This window comes from Pteropus vampyrus, unplaced genomic scaffold (assembly GCF_000151845.1).
Source record: "Pteropus vampyrus isolate Shadow unplaced genomic scaffold, Pvam_2.0 Scaffold2, whole genome shotgun sequence".
Taxonomy (NCBI): Eukaryota; Metazoa; Chordata; class Mammalia; order Chiroptera; family Pteropodidae; genus Pteropus; species Pteropus vampyrus.
Window position 1 is genome coordinate 32629145 of NW_011888783.1, and position 22659 is coordinate 32651803.

The 22659-nt window shown below is 38.0% G+C and overlaps 1 protein-coding gene across 4 annotated transcripts in view; it reads right to left on the bottom strand.

Moving 5' to 3' along the window:
- The window catches only part of FMNL2 (formin like 2), a 270355-nt gene that overhangs the window by 46239 nt on the left and 201457 nt on the right, over positions 1-22659 (bottom strand). For all 4 annotated transcript variants that reach the window (XM_011359342.2, XM_011359360.2, XM_011359351.2 and 1 more), the window contains exons 7-9: positions 21456-21564; positions 18162-18238; positions 16389-16482 (exon numbers count right to left, since the gene is read on the bottom strand). In XM_011359342.2, the coding sequence (XP_011357644.1) occupies positions 16389-16482; positions 18162-18238; positions 21456-21564 (280 nt within the window). The remainder of the gene's footprint in view (positions 1-16388; positions 16483-18161; positions 18239-21455; positions 21565-22659) is intronic.

Consider the following 22659-nt stretch of genomic DNA (forward strand, 5'->3'; position numbering starts at 1 on the left):
CTGGTTCTGCCAATGCCCCACAGTGACCGTGGACAACTCAGGGAACCTCCCTGGACTTCGTTTTTCACATCCATTAATCTAAGATCTCAGATTACAGCCTTGGTTTTCCTGCCCTGTTCTAGGAAACCATAATGGTTACTGAAGAATGCTTTGGAAGCTCCAAGGATGGGGGCTTGGCCAGGAAAGGAAAAGCACCAATAAGAAAGGTTCTTGGGACTTCCATCCTCATTTATCCAGTTCTGCTTAATTATGAATTTCCTGGTAAGATTTTTTTTTTTTTTTAATAGAAAAAGAAACATTTCATTGAAGGTTTCCATAAAAGTTTGAAAAAATCCTCTCACTTGCTATCTTGAAGCTTTAAAATTCTAATCTAGGCCCGGCAATATAACATGACATTCCCAAACTGACCAGCCTGGAAGCTCTATACAAACCAAATTTAGAGTGCACCCGGCTTCGCAGGCCCAGAGTACCAAACCTAAGAGCCAAAGCACAGACTCACAGCATCCAGCTCACTGGTGCTGGTGATGTGGATAAATCCGGCCCTGCCCACATAAAATGGGCCACACCCGGGACAAGATACATTTTTACTTCAAGAAGGACTGAAGCAAAAGCACAGCTTCTGCCAAAAAACCAACTCAACCCTGTTCTCTAACATCTGTGAAAGATATCTCTGAACAGCGTCCCAAAACATTTAAATAAATCTGGGGCCCTAGATACAAAAGGGGTGGCAGTTTAAAGCATCGCTAAGGGTGGCAGAGGTTCGGGGATGATTTCTCTAAAGACAAAGGGCAGAGAAAAGATGGTTTTACAAAAGCCCTGTAATAAAGAGCATTATCTGGCTAGCCAGATGTTGACACGAACAATAGACGGCCGGCCTTCAGCCACTTCTCTGTCTGCCTTCAAGGTCAGTGACTGTCTTTGGCTTCCTCCAGCAATAGCTCCCAGGACACCACACAAAGTCTGCAACAAGACTGCAGCCTGACTCTCATGAGGTGGCTATAAAGTAACGTTTCTGGGTTAGTTATATAAAAATTAAAGGCCCCTTGCTTAAGTGTTTCCTTCTTGCCCTGTTGCCTGGCGCCTGCCTCAATACTTTCTTTTTCTCTTCTCACAAAAGGCCCCTGTGATCCACAGGGCTCCCTGCAGGAAGGCACAGTTTTAGAGGCACAGTCTATTATGACTGATTAGACTACCCTTCTTGGGGGCTGCCCAGGAACAAAAGTTCCGTTTTCTTTTCAGGGCCACATGAAATAAACAGTTATTTCATAGTTAGTCCTGGGTTGAAAGCATCTTTTACCTTCTATTTAGAGTACCAGCACACTGAGGGTTACTGATGCCACGATACCCTGCCAAAAACCTCTCTTCTGAGGTGTTCGGCAGTTGCTGGGGGTCTATTATCTTTTTCCCCTGAGGTGCCCAGACATTTCATGCACTGACACCAAATGGCTGCCGTGACAGAAGCAGATCACTCCAACCTGTTGCTGGCTCTCATGTCTCATCAGGATTTAAAGACGAAAATGTTCATCAAACTGAAGCATTCTGAAACTAAACGCCCTTAATTCACTCCACTAAAAGAAACACTAATGAAAGGTATACAGCTGAATGTAGTCTACAATCTACAATTCAACCCTCCTTCCTCGTAAATTAATAAAATATTTATACCAGTCTTGGACTGATGGACATCTGATGATGAGCCTGAGGTTTCATCCACATAATACTAAACACCCTTCTGAAAATATCAGTCACTTTCCAGATGTTTCCAAATATCCAGATGTTTGGCACCAGGCACACAAAGCATCCAGATGACTGTTTTACTTTCTGTACATATTTTGCTGCACTGGATAAAGAATCCTGACATAGAAACAAAGAGCTAGTGAAATCCCCAAAGGATGACTTGTTGACATACCACGCCTTAAATGAGAAATGCATTTTTATCACTCCCCTAAAAAAAGATGACCTTCATTGAAATCTAGAGAGTAAGTCTCCACAATACAATTCCTAATAAATGATACCTTTCAGAAATATTCCTAATGTACAACTTGAATCTCTCTGGCTTCAATGCAAGACTCACATCTCTTGGTCATCAATAAGGACACATACAGATTCTTTTGAAGCTTCTTATCCTACAGGAAAACCAAAGTACCTTCTCATTCTTTAAGAGAGACTGGTATTTAAATAGCTACCTGAGGACTAAATGACAAAGACCTTCAGGCATCTTTGGGACAACTTACCAGTCAGACCCCTCAAAAGAAGGCCTAATGCTACCCTTTATATTTCATTCATTTCTCCTCACAACTTCATCCTGTTGAGCATAACCAATTTGGTCCAGTAAGGCAAGGGGGGGACATAATGACACATTTCTAGTGGTCATCGCATGTTCACTAGACTATAGCAATAGAACACGGTATGAGCTATTTAAATCCTGTGGCACTTTCACCAACAGAACTTGGGACCTGCTCAGAGGGCAGATGTCAACCATGCTCTCCTTATGCCCAAAACACAACAAATCAAATTAAAATGAACGAAGATGTGCTGTGAACTCAGAGCCCTTGAAGACAAGGACTCTTTGTTTATGAGGTCAGGGACCTCAGCCCACAAATAAGTGAACGCCTGAAGTTTGTCCAGGGCTCTCTCCTCTAACTTCACATCTCCTCTACTTTCTCCCATGCACTGCCCTAATTCTGGATCTTAACCCAGCCCACTTGCACTCAGCCCAAGATGACAGCAGACAATGGATTAGAGCAGCAGTTCTTATAATGTAGTCCTAGAACACCAAGGGCCCCTGAGGGCCTTTTATGAAGTCTGTGAGGTCAAATTATTTTTATAAAAATACTAAGATGTTACCAGCCTTTTTCAGAGAATTGAAATTTGTACTGGTGATGCAAAAGCGAAGGTGAGTGAATGAAACTGCTGGCCCTGAGCATGAATCAAGGCAATGAAACCGAATTATACCAGTAATCACTATATTTATCACAGCCATGCATTCTCAGCTTAAAAAAAAAAAAAAAGGTCAGTTTCACTTAATACCCTTGACAATGCAATAAAAAGTATTAATTTTATTTAATTTCAACACTTGAATGCATATCTATTTAATATTCTATATGATAAAAGAGAAGCCTGCATATTAACATATGGTTGCCATGAGGACAAGCATTTCTGTGACTGCAAGATGAACCAGCCATTTTTTCATTCTTATTTGAAAGAATGACTGACAAACTACAGTTACTCAGACTTATAGATTTGGCAGTTATTTTCTTAAAAATGAATGAAGTGAGGCTTTTACTTTAAGGAAAACAACTGACAATATGTGTTTCCAACAGTAAAATTAAGCTTTCAAGCAAAAATGATAAAACTTGTATCCACCATGAGCGTGAGAGCTTACAAATATTTAAAGACTTTTCCGATGAGATTGGTAGTAATATAATGGGTGTGATGTTTTAAAAAATATTGTATTATAAAATGTGTCTACGGTGAATTTATATTTTCCAAGTGACCACTGCATGCTGGTACAAAATCAGGCTGGTCCAAAATTATGGATTCATTTAAGATGCAAGACAGGCAAATAAACTTTAATGTAACAGAGTACAAGAAATTCATTAATATGGTTTCAGATTCCACTTTGCAACTAATCTTTAAGAAACTACTACCTGTCCAGTGTTTGTACAGTACAGTATCAAAAAAAGAGAATATCCACTATTACCTAGAAATCTGTTAAAATACTTCCTTTTCCATCTGCATATTTGTGTAGGGCTGGATTTTCTTCAACTACTTCAACCAAAGCAATGGAAGTGACTGAATGCAGGAGCAGCTATGAGTATGCAGCTAATGTAAAAGTTAACGTTAACATATAATGAGTTTATTACGTTATTTTAATGAAATAAGTATCAAAATTTTGCTTTAATTTCTAATGTGCTAAATATCAATACATAGCCCACATAAACAATAACTTTGGGGGTTCTCGGTAATTTTTAAAAGTATAAAAAGGGATCCTGAGGCAAAAAGTTTGAGAACTACTGGATTATAGAATCACCTCTATTTCTACAAAAGTGATGAATTCTTAAAACTCAAAACTTGAAAAAGAAAATAAATGGTTTTCTAGTATTAAAATTTCTTGCAAAATAGTTGGGGAGCCAACCACACCAAATAAAGACCAACTACAACTGCTATCGCTCCACAAAGATGAAGTCACATCAGAGACAGGTCAGGATTCCCTATATTGAAAGAAGCCCTCCATTGGTTTAGAAGGTTGGCAGAAAAAAAAAAACACTTCCTTCAGTTCTTAGGTTTAACAAGGTCAAGTACAATCCCTTGCTTTCATCAGGCTGGACAATAGCAGTCCCTAACTGTTCTCTGGCTGTCTCCACCTCTTCATAGGAAGGTTATCACAAAGCTAGACATTCTTTACCCACAGCCAAGTGAATGTTAGATTCCAAGCAAGAATATGAGAGAGACACAGAAACGGTTCTCTCTCACATGGTCTGTAGGACATGCAATCCTCAAAATTCAGGGAAAATCAGACTCAGTGAATCCATCCAAGTAAATGGGTGTGTCTTGGAATGCCTGACACACTATAATACCAAACAACCAAGAACAAATACACAAACAACAAAAAAATGATTATCTTTTACTAATGGACTAAACATGTCCTTGACACCTACCACACAGAATACACTATCTCCTAGTTTTACACCTATTCCTGGAAAATACTTAAGTGGAAAATTCAGTGTTGTTCTTAGTGGTGGACCTGTAAACCTGGGATACCACATGTGTTTCTGGTACATTTACTGGTGGAGAAAGAGCCCTCATTTTCCATGGCCAAAACCCAACTGCTAAAACAGAACAGAATTACATAGCTCATGTTACTGTGATTGGCCCTTTCCACTCTCCAGTGACGCAGAGCTGAGGGGGAGATTCTGTCAGAAAGCCCAACTGCATGATGAAGGGTGACAGACACTATGACTGCTGAACCACAATCGGGAACTGCTGAGCCATTTTCTTCTGCTGAGTATTTCAGTCAATTGTTGTGAATGAAAACTAAGTATGATTACATATCCTTAGAAGATGGATACATAGAATAAAAGAGCTGGGCCAGAGCCACATGCACCACTGTCGTAAAAGGAATATAGAATGGCCGCTGAACCACGGTGAACAGAACAGTGTCTGGGGTATGACAGAGGAGCCGGGAAATGAAAAGCCTAAATAATGACTCGATAGCTCGGTTTATCAAACCCTGCCCAAGCCAGGGATGCATTCACAGACAGGCCCTTACTGGTGGCAGGCACCAACTGCGTGCCCAGCACATCCAACTCACTTTCTGGTTAGGGAAGCAGCAAGCTCCTTTGACACACTGCAAATTTTTAAAATGAGATTTGGGTTTAGAGACTGATGAAGCCATTTCAAGGTGGTTATAAAAAGGAACTAGAGACTAAAGTCACAATGTAGTCTAAAATCGCAGTGATCTATTTTTATTTTAAACTTAGTACTATCCTATCAACTGGCCTTGGATGCGTTACGTTTCGTTCTTGTTTGTAAATTTTTGTACCTATCATTTTATTGGCTAGGTAACTTGTTTTTATTTATGCAGTCAAAGAAACACTTAACCTTTTTGAAATGGAACTATTTAAATATATATATGCATAATACATATTATACTTATGGGCATGTGTTGACAAAATTTTATGTAGAAACATAAAACTGTAGAATTGGAAGGGATATAGAGACTATTTGACTAACTTGTCATCTAAAGCAGAAATTTGCACCACAAGATACCAGACCAACCAGGTAGCCTCTCATCCTCTTGACTATCCTCTGCACTGTGTGCTGGTCTCTCCTGAGCACCCTTCTAGCCCACTCTAGCCCGGCTTCTTTCCTCTCCTAGACGGGTGCCCCTGTGGAGCTGACCTCCTTAGTTACAATCCCCTTTTCTATTTGGATTACACACTTACACACAGACACATGCATGCTCATGTGTGTACACACACACAAACAATCCCAAATCATCTCTGATTAAGTCTGTTCTCTCATTCATAGTCTTCAGTTCACAACTAAGAATCTAATGTTGGGCATTTTACCACCACTTAAAAAAAAATGAATCTAATAAAATCAAAGCTTATTTTCTTCATCTGAAAAAATTCCCAAATAATCTTTGTTCATTATAGTTGTGAAACTTTCTTCCTAATTAAATGTATACTGTTTATACATAATAAGAATAAGTCGATTCTTATTATCCTCTTATGTCCATCTCCATATTCCGTGAATTGTCCTTAATTTTATGAATTCAATCAACAAAACTGGTCCATGGCCCGGTCATTTAACGCCTGAATTACCTATCTTCCAAACTCCAGCATCTTTCTCTTCTAATGTATTTTACAGAGTACTGATACTCTAAGATTTATCAGAATTACATAAAATGCCCTTCTCAGATTCCCAATGAATCAAATGGAATAGATATAAAAACCACTTCACAAACTGCAAAGTATTTTGTAACTATTAGTTGTTTCCCTTCTTTTCTCTCCTTTTATCTATCTTACAGTTGCTTTTTTCTTTTTTTAATCACAGGTTTCAAATTTCTCCACCATAACTTTCTCAGAAGCTTAGTCAGGCTTTCCTCCTGTCACCCTTTATTCTGCACTCATGGGTCCCAGTCAGATTTTTTTTCTTGTCAACTAGCACAGGTTTCTGACATATCCTGCTCCAAGACAGATTTTTGTGCCAATCTCATCTTCTGTTCTCAGAATTCCCTCCGTCAACCAAATCAAGTACCTTTCTTCCCTTACAGTCCTGCCCAAGACTATCCTCTCTCTTTGGGCCTAATATAAACAGCCAATTTGTCCTGAATTTCACTAATAACTTCAAACACTCCAATAATCTACCCAATCTATAACCATTCCAATTAGGTTCACTTTTTGGTGGAAAATTGAGGGTGTATATGAACATATGTAGGAAGTGTTTGGTATGTGATAACATTATATAGGGTTGACTCTGAGCTTTGAAGTTAAATGGATCTGGGTAAAAATCCCAAGCCTGCCATTTTAACATATGTAAATAGGCCTATTTCCTCTGATACTAGCCTGTCGACATTCAGCAAACAATAATGGTAGCCTTACTATTTCTATATATGTATATGCCTTTTTCGTACACAGGACATAACAAATACACTGGCTAATGTCACAACCTGGAATAAAATAAAATAGATTCATGAACTCTGCTCATGTTTTCTTTCTGAAGATGACTGTTTGATGGTTTAAAAGAAACCAACCAAACAAAACCCTTATTATGTACTGACTATGGAGCCCAGATAAATAAAAATGTGCTTATGTTTTGGAAGTATTTAAAATTCAAATGAAATCTGAACTTGACTCACACAGGAAATCATGCTCAATAAGTATATTCATTGGCAATAACACCTAAAACTTTAAACTACAACAGGGAATAAAAATACAAGCACAATTCTTAAAGTTTTGAATTACCGTTCTCTTACATTAACTGTAGTATACATTTGGTCCTTAACTAAATATCTATTTAAGTTAGTCATATTTTTCTCAAGGTGAGAGAAACTTTTGGAGGACAAAAATCATGCCTTTTATTTTCTGTCAAATTCTTCTGATCTTATAACAGTGCTTTTTCTGTGGTAAAAAATATAGTTGCCCAACCACTCCTCAGAAGTAACAAAGAATTTGGATTTTGTTTATTAGTTTAGTTCTGAAGAAAAGGCGGTAATGATCAGTGACTTTACTTTTGCAGAGCTGTTACACAAAGATAATTGAGCATCTTTAGAAAAAAGAAAATTAGTCATGTGAAATGTTACTGGAAGGAAAAATCTAACCCCTTGCAATAGAAATATTTAGCTATGTGAGGTATAATGTTACTTCCCAAACAGCACAAGCAACAGAAGTAAATATACACACAAAAAAATAGAAGCAACAATCTACTCCAAACCCTTTCATTTGTTTTTCTTTAGAGTGTTACTATGTACAAATACATTTTTATGCTGTTACTCCTAATACACACACATATAATATACATACATATATATATATATACACATACCTATGACATATATACAATTTATCTTATTCTTTTCCTAGTTAACATATCTAGCATAAGCATTGTCATAATTATTTTATCAGCTCTATTTGAACCTAGAAGCTTATCTAATAAGATGGTTAATATACCCTTGGGTGTGGGGTCTTAGCCACTGCTTGCCTCTGGACTTAATGAGCACTAAAATAACCTATAATCCAGAATTATTTGACATTTAAAAACAATCATTTCTATTTTCACTTTAAAAAGCAGCTGAACAAATATAGGACACTAAAGTATACTTCAGTCCCAAGATACTGACTTTTTAAAAAAGATCCTTACTATTCAAGTCAGGGTGGAATGAGGGAGAAAAAGAATAAGAAGGCAGTTCTTTCATAGAGGAAAAAGAAACCAAGGAGATCCTGAAATAGACCTTTAACATTACTCTGCAGAAATAAATGCCAGAATGGCAACCGAACCCTGACTGGGAACTGAAAACTCCCATTATTCTAATATTTTTTGGAGCTGGTGATGATATTGCCACAGCTGTAAGCGTCTTGATTCCAGTTCTCTAAACAACTCACTGCAGAGGGCTTCATACCACCCTCAGGTATCTTACAACCATAACGGTAACTTATTGCCAAGGAAACACTTCTCCAGTAAAAGCTCCGTGTTTAGGGACCAGAGCCAGCCTGTTTCAGATTCTATGGGGTCTTAAAGTAACACACAGCGCCCAATGCGTCTTCTGGAGGTCTTTCATTGTTATCTCTCACCAAATATGAAATAAGGACGCATATGCCAACTATCTTACACTTGGCAGAGGGTACAGATTTTAGAAATGGCATTTTCACATGAGTAAAAGTAACAAAGGAGAAACGCTGTTGTTTTAGTTTGTTTTTCTTGTTTTTTAAGTGGCTGCTAAAAATGAAATAGAAGATGAAGTTCTTTATTGTAGAAAGTTGCACTCAGGCTCGCAGAGAGACAGAAGAGTCTAAAGTCAGATTGAAAAGCAAAGCATCTCTATAAGTGTTTGCCAGTTAACATGATAGTATCTACCACTATCTTCTTGTACTTTTTTTTTTTATTTAAGTTCCCTCAGGCCCACATCAGAGGAAAATCCTGAAGATGTTAGAAGTAGTGAATGAATATAGCAGCTGAGGAAGCAGATAACTGTCAGTGGAAGAAGAGGCCCGAGGAATGAGAAATATGAATGGCAAAATTTCTGAAACACATCTCAGATCTCAGCCACACCTTGCTCTGTCAAAGTGATCTCATGCTGAGCCCACGGTCAACTTACTTCGGGAGCAAAATATAACAGCCATTTCTTTACTAACCAGGAGAGTCAACCTAAATAGCCAATGCTTGGAGAAGACTGGGGAACATATTTCCTACTTGTAGGCTACACGACAATATGAAAACTCAAATAAGGAGTCCTTTCCTGATCTGCCCAACTTCCTAGTCCACTCTTTTCTCTTTCCACACCTTGCCCCATTTAAGACTGGAGATTCAAGTCCCTGAAGCTTTATTAAGATGCCACCTTTATCTGGTGTGGTCAGCTGAATAACGGCCCCCACAAAGATGTCTATGTCCCAATCCCTGGTACTTGTGAATATTTACCTTATGTATAAAAGAGACTGAGCAGAAATGATTAAGTTAAGGGTCCTGAGATGAAGAGATGATCTTGGATTTTCTGAGTGGGCCCAATGTAACCACATGGTCATTAAAGGAAGAAGGACAGAGGATCAGAGTCAGAGGAGGGGCCATGAACCAAGGAATCCATAAACCAAGCAGCTTCTAGAAACTGAAAAGCATGGAAATGAATTCCCCAGAAGAATACCAACCTGTAGACTCATTTTATATGCCTGATCAACAGAAACATAAGATAATAAATTCGTGCTGTCTTAAGCCACCAAGTTTGTGGCAATTTGTTACAGCAGTGATAAAAACTAATACACATGGTTAACTCTTCATCATAAACTCAGCTTGAGCACCCTTTCCTATAGGGAGGCTCCCCCGAGAGCTCCTAACCGATCTGTCCTCCTTCCGCTACTTCCTCTGAGTTAGCTATTCCTCCTCCTTACAAAGCACCTGGCATTTACCTTTATAGAGCCTAGAGGTGTAACTGTTGAAATATTTATGTTTCTTTAACTAGACTAGAATGCTGCCTCTTAAGGATAGGGCCTATGTTTTATTCATTTTCTTATTCTCAATATTTATCAATGTTTCTGACATAATGGAATGCATAATATTCATAAAAATTTTTTCCAGTAAGTTAGCATGACTCATCCTTTAATGATCAACAGCCTTCGCTTACTTACTAGATGATAAAGGCACAGACGATACAGAAACAACTAGTTCATTACCAGGGACTCGGAAATCCTATGCAAATAGCTCCCGTCTCCTCTGAAAAGACTCCCAAAACAGTGTTTGCTCATGGTACACTGGTCTGTAGGAAGTAGTAACCATCCTTTCTATCGTCAATGAAAAAATTTAAAGCTTTCAGTCCTGATGAGAAACCAAGTACTGGCTTGAGTGCAGAAGAGAGAGAAAATAGAAGAGGAACAACTAGAGATATATCGATGTTCCTCGAAGTTACTGAAGTGAACTGTATTTTCCAAAAATGACCACAGCATCTCTCCCATCCCACATTCTTCTGCATTGTGACTCTCGCACTCCACCATCAAGAAGTGAGGTCATGACCTTCCCCTTTGCATCTGGGTTGGCTTAGTGACTCACTTGCAACCAAAAGAATGTAGCACAAGTGACACTGATGACTTCTAAGACCAGCTCAGAGGACACACTGCAACCTCTGTCCCTTTAAAGGCTTGCTCTCTCGATGTTCCCTCCTGCTCACTCCCTCTGGGAAGTCAGCTGTAATGCTATGAGAAGCTCCAGCAACATGGAGTTCTACGTGGAGGCACTGTGGTTGACAGGCTCTACTGAGCTCAGGCCAGAAACTAGACATATGAGTGAAAAAGCCTTCAACTGAATTTCTGCTTCTAGTCAATCAGACCTTCTCCATTGAGGCCCTAGACGCAACAGAGCAGGGACAATCATCCCTGCCATGCCCAGCCTAACTTCCTGACCCACAGTATCTATGAGCCTAATAAAATTAAGTTGGGGCAATTTATTACTGACAAACAATTACAGTTAATAAGCAATCCAAAAAAACAATTACCGTGACTTTGCTTCCTGATTCTTGGAGGATGGACTGGCTACAGAAGAGTCTCAGTGAATTAGTTTACTCTAATTCTGGCCTGATATGTGAAATATACACATGCTCTAGAATTGTAGCTCCCATACAAATCTCTCATCATGAGATCTGAGAGAATACACTGCTTATAGTTAAATGAGAGACTGAAAAAAATAAGTACCCTTTTCCCTCCATGTTGAAAATTTTACCACCAAAGGAGTTATCTGGATGGTCTTGCTGGATTTATAACCCCATAACCTCAAACGTTCAGGAGGTTAGATTAGATGGGATTAAACTCAGAAGGATGCTGGAAGGACACCAAAATGTCTGCTCTCCTTCCTGCCCAATTTGGTCCACTGTAAATAAAACTTGACAGGCTTTCTTAAATCAACTTAATAATGCGTAGCACAAGTGCTTTCAGATGCCCAGTAGCTAAACCACATCAGCTTTCTGAGGAAGCCTTCTAGCAAGAGGCGAAAATAATAACAGATACTGCCAAGAGTGCTGTGTACAAGAGAGCTGGTGGCCCTGAATGACTCATTTTGCAAGGTTCCATCTATCCATACTGGAAGGTCAAAAGTGGGAAGGAGTTGAGGCTTTAATAACCAAACTCAGGCCTCAGGCTTACTTGTTAAAGCCAGTCTGCTGTCATGTTGGAAGCAGATGAGAACAGAGTTACAATCGATCTGGAATCCTGATGAATTCCAGGTGCACCTCCCAGCAGCCTGGGGAGGTGCACGGGTGCGGGGAGGCTGTTAGCTCAGAGCCCTCAGAAGGTTACATTACTAGTGTCATAGTAGACAATTCTGTTGCAGAGTCTTTGGGTCCTCAGTACTTTTTCACTTTGATTTCAAATGGGAGCATTCTTTTTGCCAGAGTTTAGAGATGCTTTCTTAAAGGCAATTTCTCAGATATATCAAAGAATATAATGGGAAAAAAAGAAGAAAGACTAAAAAAAGTTGAGGAGAGCAAAGTCTGGCAGATCTCAAGGTTTCTAAAAGAAATTGGATTAAATATAGTATTTATAACTCTCCAAGAGGGGCTACTTGATGTCCTTAACCCATTAAGTGTAGTTTTATGACCCAGTGGATTGCTAGCTATGGTCCACGTCATTTGAGAGAGAAGAAAAAGCATGACCAGAATCCCAAATATTGTTTATTGTGGCTACACTTCAAGGGCTCGGCATGAGAGTCTAGCCACATTTTAGGATCGCCTGCCCATTTTTCAGGCCTTTTTCTCCAGGATCCTCGTCAACCATGTGCATTTCTCTACATCTTTCTAATATGCATGATACAGTCAGTTTCTGTTTATTGCAAACAAGACCTTGAACTAATGCGACTTTACTTCCAAAGGTGTTTTTTTACTGTCCGGTAGGCCACATGCTTGAAAATATATATTGCCAGGCAACTAAGAAAGTATCAATTTAGGGAAAATGGTAATCCTCCCATGTGCCTAAAATAACCAATAAGGAAAAACAGATGACTCCTTGTTCTCACTCTGGTCCTCAATTCAGGACCATAAATTTTCACGAGGAGATGTTTCAACACCAATACCAGATGTGTTAATTCCATTTATTTAAAAAACATTTTTTTTTTTTAAGGAAAAAGAATTCAAGGAGAATAATGGTTGACTTAGTTTAGTTTTCATCTACTTACTATACTCACATTGTCAGGTATGTCACAAACCATGGTTGGTACAAATTTGCCACCTGAATTTATGTAATTAAAACATTTTTCATCATATAGACTGAGGTGTTTACTCAATAAAATCAGGCTTAGGCCTCAAAGTACACACGCACTAAAAGTAAGACCTTGGGTTAATATTCTCATCACCATCAGATATTAAATTGCAAATGCTCCCTATTTTCCTAAAACATGTACTTCAGATATTATAAGACATGTAGCAAGATTCTTTGGGGGGAAAAAATGAAAAACCAAACTTGGGATTCTATTAATTGAAATATGAGAAAATGAAGTAATCGTACATAAAAAATCTATCAAAGGGTAAAAGATACCCTCCTTCAATTTACATTTAAATTAATAAGTGGTGGTCAAATAGGACAGAATGGATTTGCTGGCTCAATAAGTAGAGGGGAAAATCCTGCTATGTACGTAAGATGTGTGGTCTTTAAATTTCCTTTTAGCATGTGGTACCACACTGCGGCAGTATGCTTGGCTGTGCTCTATCAGTGGTCAAAGCACCAAGGGTCTGGTTACTCTAATGTATATTCCTTTATTTGCAAAAGTAGATACTGAACCCCACTACCATTATACACCATTCTTCCCTATAAAAACAGGAATAATTCCTTCATCTTCTTAAGGACATGAACAGAATCTCAATTTACTAAATGGGATAAAAAGCTTGAAAAACAATCTTCTTGAGGGCAAAGACTATTTTTTGGCCTTACTCCCTGATGTCCTGGTATCCAGTGTAGCACTCTCTCTGCCAGGGGTAGCTCAGTGGGTATTATTCACTGACCAAAATCCTACCTGCACAGGCATCCAAGACCACAAAATTTTTCCTCCTCAGAAAGAGTTGGCTCCCAAACCTCTCTAAACCCCAGAGGTTCCAATGACATTTTGGATAAAAAAAATTAATGAATACACCCTTCACTATGATGTATAAGAAAAAAATCCACTCACATAAAAATGGAAGAAAAGGAAGGGATTTCAAAGACTTTGGGCTATGAGTGGCATTACATTAAAAAAAAAAAAAGTCAATACAAAGTAACATTTTTTCACCCTAAGATTGAACAGGTAAATAGGTTGATGCTCATCTGACCAATCCATAAGAATAAAGTTTCTCAGGGGCATGCATCCTCCCACCCTGTCCTCATTCACATGGCTTTTAGGATAATCCCTTTGCTTGGTCTGTCCACATGCACATCATGACTTTAGGCTAATGCAGGCTGATAGCACATACAGAACCAGCTCTGTCCTTGTCCCTTCTATCACATGATATGGTTTCTCACAGATGCAAATGCCTGTCGAAAGAGAATCAGAACTTAAACTCCCAGGGTTACTCATAAGTTATTCAGAAATGAGGTGGATTTTAGTTAAAGCTCTAAAAATTCAGAGTCAAAATTAATTTAGTTCTAATTACGACTAGCCAGTTACTATAGATTTAGAGTAGGATTATTTCCTTTTTCAACTAAGCACATGGTACATCCTAAATGGCTAAAGCCACATACAATTCTGAGAACAGACAGCTAAAAAGCAATTCTGCAAGTACCTATGTGCCTACTAGGCATAAGAAAGTCGTTAGCTTACCTAAGAAAAAACAAAGTTAACATTCCTCTCATGAATTGCTGGTTGTAATTAATATTGATTTCATACAATTAAAATTTTAGGATATAATTAGAACTGTAGTATAATCAGATGCTTGTTATAATATGGCTCATATTATAACAAGAGTCACTGATAAATGTATAGTGCTTCTAGTAGGAAAGAGATTTGATATGTGGTATATTAAAATATCATTTAATGATAAAGAGTTGAGAGTTAGCTTACATACTGTTTCACTTTTATATTACACCCATCCACCAAAACCTGTATGTCCTTATTTATAAATGTAAATTTTATGTACTGATATATGATATATAAAAACATTAATAGACAAGCATTCATACATTCTTATCTCTAAAATCTTTTTGTTTTGAAGCCAGAATACAAATGAATTAAAGATTCACTATTATTCTTCATCATTTTCTTATGAGCTGGATATTTTTTCACTGCAGTTGAATAGATAAAAAGACAATATCTGGTTCTGTCCCTGGCTGAGATTAACAAAATGAATAATATCAAAATCTCAAAGCAGTGACTGGGAGGAGGGAGGTGACACAAGCAAATAGAGGAGCAGGAGGACTGTTTTCCCTCTTGACATCTTTGCAGCTTCCTAGCCCATGTGCAGGATTATGCGTCGCTTTCTGGTCCACTTGGTAGCTGGGGCTGTGAGTCTAACTAAGGGGTTGGGGAGGAGGAAATGGCTCCAAGGTCCTGTCTAACTCAGTATTTCCCTCAAAAGTTTCATACACAACTGGACCCAAACGTCACTTGCAGCAAAGTTCAGAATCAGGAGCACCAAATCCTGATCCTGGCTCTGTCCCTTATCTGGCTATGTGACCATGGGCAAACAATGTTATTTGGAATTTTAGCTCATTCTTCTATAACAAGGAGATATTACTATTGTCTCACAGATGTTCTTAATAGAACCAAATGATTTCATGTGTGTACCCGGGACAGCCCCTGGCCTATAGTAGATCCTCAATAAATACTAGCTGGGTCCTACTTCTGAGGCTGCCAGGAAAGAGGATAGTTTGGAAGTCCCGCTGAGATCTGTATTTTAATGCAGCTTGGTTCTTAATCCAGAAGCATCTGGAATCAAATGGGAATGTCAGGATAAGGCACGACATGGCCGAAGGACCTCCTGTAACCTGGAGCTCTGCCTTCGATTACTGTTGTAATGTCTCACCTCAAAGTAGCCTCAGGTGTTAGGCACATACTAGGGGAACTAACAGGTACTCTTCCTGCCAAGTAACACCGCAAACCACCACTAAGGGTGACTGGCTATTATTTCAGTTGTGATGTCTCGATATTTGGGGCCAGAATCTTTGGTGTCATATTATCTATATGTAATTGTTTCTTCTTTTGTAGTCATTTAATTTCCATTTTCAACCATGCAAGTCCATCGGTTTGTTGTTTTCCTGTGACAGGATCACCTGGTTAAGACTACTAACTGCTACAATCAGTGTCTATATATTTGATAGGCTTTTCATAGTATCCAGCAAAACAATGAAAATATGTATGACTTGAGGAAAATAACCATGATGAAAGAGTTCATAAAATTTACATTGTGGATGCTCAAGTATCAACCATAATGAAAACCACATATATTTAACAAAATCTATTTTTAAATGGCTATTCCATGTTCTCCAAAGGAAAATGAGTACTGCAAATAATTTTTATCTCTTCTTGGAAATGAGACACCAAAGAATGCTTAATGTACTCATTTCAGATATTTAGACTAAGTTCACTACTTTTCCCTTAGTGTCATCTTAGAAAATTAACTGTTATACCCCTTAGGCCATAGAATAAGTAAAAAGGTAAAACCTTTTGTTCAAAGATGTCCAAATACAAGATGTTTGTGTTCTTTTTAAAACTAAAGAATATCCTACCTCCTTAAAGTTGTCAAATGCTGATAAAATGATTTCGTGCCCGCCTCTGACAAGACAAACGGCTGCCAACAGTTCTAACACAAGGGCTTTTGTTCTGTAAAAACAAGAAGAGAAAAGAAAAACACAAATCAGCGAAAGTGACAAGATGAATCAGCTGTTCCTTGCTTCCAAGATGAATATGATAATAATAAAATATTCGTCCATGTATGTTTTTTAAACTTCTAGTAAGGTAATTACATTAAAGTACATTTTTAAACCTTTACCTACTGCTATATATGTGATTTATCTACAGAAGCAAAGTTAGAAGGCTTGTTTCCCACTCCCCAAATTACTCACTAACGAAAATTAATTCTGGAAAGATTAGTCTTTTAGTCCCAACATCAGATGACTCAGTACAATATGGCTGAAAAAGTTTTATTGATGAGCTAAAGACAATAGGAAACTTGGAAATATTCAGGAAAAGAACCCATTGGTTAAATATTTTCTCTGGTGTTAGAGTAAGAGACACAATATTTGCCAAAAAAAAGTTCAAAATTAACTGAAATTAATGTCCTGCATTTCAAATCTGCTAATTTGCACATGATGCCATAAAAACTCCCTATGACAATGAAAGTTTCTATCATTTCTTCTTCTTATGCAGGAGATCTGAGAGGAACTGGATTACAGCTCTGCTAATAAAAAAATATGTATATTTTCTCTTGTTCAAGAAAACAAACTCCAACTGAAATATTTTTAGGAGAACCTAGAGATATAGTCTAAGTTTTCAAACACAATGTCAAGGACAGCATTGTTTCTTCATCATAAGATCACTTCAGTGTTTAATCTTTTTTTCTGGAATAAAAGCTATTACAACCTCTAAACAAAGACTGTTCTGATAATCCACAATGCCAACTGTTTTAAGAAAAATGACTAACGATTTCCCTGTAGTGGAAGGGAGGGACACAGAAGCATGAATGACTATTTGGGGTTCCAGTAAATTAAGGAAGCAATCACAAAGCTGCATAAGCTTTATTAGGGAAGTTTGAAATAATAATATCAACATCTAAAATGGGACTTCACGGTTTGCATTGCACTCCGAATCAGAAAGGATCTAATTTATAATCAGATTTTTTTTGGCTGTTGTTCAATTAAGTTTTCAGATACACAGTCTATACAGAGGTAACTGATAAAAGAGAACAACACATTTGAAATGCAGAATGCCTCACCAGAATGGAAAATACATTGGAATAACTAAAAGAAATTGATAAGACAGGTGTCTGGAAGTAATCTGTGACATGAATAATATATATGGTACTGGCCTTTATAGTAAAGTGAATATAAAATAACATGTACATGCACCATTATTTTTTTGTTTGTGTTTCTTTTTTTTGTTTGGTAATAAAAGCTACATATGTAAATGCTGCAAGTGAAGTGTTGACAAGGGACAGTGGCTTTAGTCAGCCTTCAGCTGTATCTGGTGTAGCTAAGTCTCTATCTGTCCTGATAACCTCATGCTCTCTACCAAATTTTGCTAAATTTGCAAGGATGCTCAGAACAGGCCTCAAGAAAAATGAAAGCTTAACGAGAAGAATGAAGGGCTGGAGTTGTCACCAGTTGCTCAACTCTGCCACACGTAAAAATGTAACTTAGCTGATCTACATAACCAAGAGTCTACTAGCAATTTGATTTCAGAGTCGTACTTGAAAGTTTCCAAACTCTAACTTGGTTAAATGTTAACTAGAATTCTGCTTTCTCTAGTTAGATTTAGACTTGTACATTACAAATCAAGCTTACCTTGGATTCTTGTTGTTCAAGCTTAGTGCAATCTCATTGACAGCATGTGGATGAGACATAACCATGTTGAAACCATACTGAAATTAATGTGGAAAAAAACAAAGCTTTAGTAATCAACCTAGGGGATTGCCAACACTGATTAAAAACAAAAACCTGGTTTCTACCTAATGCAATTTATATCACCATAAATGCATTTATGTCTCTAGTACATCAATGTCCGAACATATTTCCCAGAAAAATTCCAGGAATGGTGTTACTATCAAGGGACCCTATTTCCAGTCATCGTCAATGAACTACATGTTTCTCTTTATTAGAATAGTGAAAAGGCTCCAATCTAGCCCAGTGACACTCAGTTCTGGCTGCTCATTAAAATCACCTGAAAGAGTAAACAAAAAAGAACACTGTTCCAGTACCCACTCCAGGTCAACTCATTCTGACCCTCAAGGACAAGTCCCTGGCATCGGAATTTTTTTAAGCTGTCAGAGTGACTCCATCATAGAGCCAGAGTTGACAACCACTATATCTACTCCCTTCTCTAAGCAATGGCTAACTGCACCAAAATCCAAGGAAAACCTGCGTTGCTCTGAGGCATGTTACCTCATCCTTCTATAAAAGGAAGTGAGGAATTTTTTCTTTCTACTCCAAACTCACTCTCAGCTCATGACCTTATTTTTAATTATACTAAGCAGAAAAAAAGCTTCCAAAAGCCGTCGTCACCACCACATCAATCCTCAAACACAGATCTGTGGCTTACCTCCTCATCTCTTCCCAAAGATGAATTCTAGCATGCTCTAATCTAAGGCCAATCCCTCCACTTGAGTCCCTGATCCCATTCCCTCTCACCTACTTAAGAGCATTATATGCTTCAGCAATTCTGTCATCCCCCACCATTATTTTCCTCTGATTCATAACATTAACATAAAAACATGATACAAATTATCTTATCCTAAATAACAACCAAATCTCTCTTGACCCTACAACCAGTGTCCAGCTACTGCCTCATTTCTCTGCTATCCTTTACAGCAAAAGTCTTAGCACTCAGTCTTAATCCTCTCTTCCGGTTCTCTCCTGAAACCACTCTAATCAGGTATTTCATCACCAGCACTCCAATGAAACTGTGCCAAGATCACCAAGAACCCAAATTTTGCTAGAGGCAATGGTCAATTCTCACTCCTCATCTTACATGGCTTCGCAGCAACACTGCACACAGCTAAGCACTCTCTTCTCCTCAAAGAATTTCTTGTACTTACCGTCTATGTCCCTGGCTACTTCTCATTCTCTAGATGGTTTTTCCTCATCTCTCTGACACTTAAACAGAGTGCTCAGGACAAACATCCTGGAGCCACTCGCCACTCCTCACCACATATCCAATGCAATTTTTGCCTTTACTATCAAAATAAAACCAGAATCTGGCCACCTCTCATCATCTCTGCTCCTATAATACTGGTCCATACTACCAACAACACCCACCTAAATTAATGCAACAGCCTCTTAAATGGTTAACCCCTTCTGTCTTTGCCCACCCCCACCCCCCGCCCCCCCGGCAAGGTCAATCCTAAACACAGAAGTTACTTATTAGCCATGTTATCCTGGGCAAATTATTTAACTTCCCTGTCTCATCTCTGTTTCCTCATCAATCCTAAACACAGAAGTCACAGTGATCATGTTAAATTCAAGTGTCAGATCAAGTCACATTTTTCCTCAGAACCCTCTCATTGCTTTTCACTCATAGTAAAGCCAATGTCCTTTCACTTATAAAACTTATAAAACTCTATACAGAGTTTTATAAAACTTATAAAGCTCTATACAGGCAGGACTCCGTTTTCTCCAGATTTCATCGTCTACTTCTCCCTCTTATTCTGATCCAGCCAACCTGCACTCTTTTCTGCACCTTGAACACATCCAACTTTTTCCTGCTTCAGGGCCTTTGTACTTGCTCTTCTCTCTGCCTAGAATATTCTTTCCCTAATATTCTTTACCTTGTTCCCTCATCCAAGTTGTTACTAAATTTTATCTTCTTGATGACACTTTCCTGGCTGGCCTATTTTAAAACTGAACACACATTTTCATCACTTCCTATTCCATTTCTTGATGTTTTTTTCTACAGCATTTAGTTCTCTGAAGCCAGTCTTCCTGCGTTAAAATCTGACTCCATTCCTTATTAGCCATGTAATCCTGGGCAAATTATTTAACTTCCCTGTCTCATCTCTGTTTCCTCATCGATAAATTGGAGAGAGTTACATTACCAATTTCACAGGATTGTTATGAGACTTAAATTGATTAACAGGTTTAAAAGCACTAGACCTATAAATGTTAGCTTTCATTTCATCATCATCATTATTCACTGGAATGCTTGTAGTTTACCAATTTATTTGTTTACCATCTGCCTCCCTCACTAGAAAGTAAGTTCCTATTTATTTAATGCTATATCCTCCGTGCCTAGAATAGATTCTATCTAATAATGCTCAAAAATATTAATTGGCTGAAAAAAAGAATAAATGCATGTTTCTCTTCTTGAATTCAATTCAGCACTGTGCTGTTGGGTTTGAACTCGATTACCAAACCTCTGTGTAGGTACTTATTTTCTATTTGTACTTGGACTCACCTGTAGCATCCTTATCAATGGACATCGAATCCTATTTTTATACATGAGTTATGTCTTTCTAATTCTCATCCCTGGTATTCTTATCTAATTATACTTTTGACCCTGTCAGTTCACCCTATATATTCCAGGCTCTAATTTCCACTTTGTTGTTTGGATTAATCCAGCCAACACACTGTGCTCTCTCTCCCAGTGTTTCTCAAAGCAGGGATTTCCTGAATCACAATTACCTGAAGTAGGAATCTGTACTTTTAACAAGAATCTTCCAGATGCTTCTTATAAAGATTAGGCACCTCTGGGTCCAATAGACAGTAACTTTTTGCCTGTTCAACATATGACCCTTTGAGAACCACTGACCTACTCAATGTGTGTCTATTCATTCCTGGTGTTCAAAAGTTTTCACGTCACTGCCCACATTCAAAGGCTTACTCTGTCTTTAATGGTCCCATTTACTAAGTAACCTAGACAAATTTATCACTGTAGGTGAAAACATCTTCCCTTTAAATACATTATAAATTCTAATTAAAATGAGAACAATGAATTAAATCTTGAGCTTTAGAAGGAACCAGATCTTTTTCTATAGAATCTCGTTAAATCCTGATATTTTACTTCAAATAGAAATAATACAAGGAAACCAAAATAACAAGATCAGGATATGATCTTTTTTTAAAAAATCGGAAACACAAACATACCTGATAATTCATGATGGCACGTAAACACATGATACAGACGTGTACATCATCTTTCTTACTCACTAATCTTGAATTTTTCAAGGTTCTTCTGCTTGGCAAAGTATTATATCTACAAACAAAAAGGTAAAATTCTATAAAACTATAGATTACTCTCTTAGCACAGGCACATGCAGTGAAGAAAGTGGACATCATTCTCTACCTTTGCCTGCACCTATATGAGGACTGCAGGTCAAGCCCACCACTAACAAATCCATCTACCACAGAGCTACTTCCGTAGACTGTGAGGCCCGCAGGACTGTGTGTAGTGGTCATCATCATGTCTGTTCAGCTATTGGACAATGAAACTCAACTCCACACGGCATGTAACAAATCAGACTGTAAGTGAAATTCACCAGCAATCCCCAGCTCCAACTCAGTAGGCCAAGCTAGAGTTGCAGAGGTGAGCTAAGGCAAAACACATGCAGATTGCATTTGCCAACAAGTGAAGGGGTGAAACTTAGCTCATATACAGATCTCCAATCATTTGACAAAATTTAAACAGCACCTTCCCATGAGTGCTCTCAGGAGACCCTTTTTGGGTCTCAGCCAGGGCAAGGTCATAAGTTAACAACTACAATATTAGACCTTAACATAAGCGTAACTTAATAGTATGCAAATGCCTCCACAGCCTTATGTCTCACCTAAAGCTTGGTATGACAGCTGAAACTTAGATAGAAATATGCTGATATTTCACAAGGTCAAGATATTTCAACATTAGGATTCATTCTAGAGATCCTACATTGCTAAGCCATAGTAGTTCTGTCTGGAGAATTATGAGAGCCTGCAAGTAGTAAAGAAGTGACAGTGTGACATTGTGTAAATAGAAAAGATGGCAATATGAGCTTTAAATTACTACGTAAGAGTGCAGTTTTCTCTGCAACTCCAAGCCTGAAATAAAAGCAAATTTCAAAAGCTGTCAACTACTTTCCCATAGACAGTCAAGGACAGAAATGCTCCGCCAAATAAACTATGCGTTTTCCTTCCTCTTGAATTGAACTAATGGAAAAATTTAAAGGAAGTTATGATTGATGTTAACTGCTTTCAAAAGTCCCGCAGGTGCAGGCTAGGAATTGACAGTTTTGTCTGAAACTGTTCAGCTGAGAAATCCTTTTAAATTTTATTTTCTATTAAAAAAACTATCAAATAGAAGAAAGATGAGTCTACT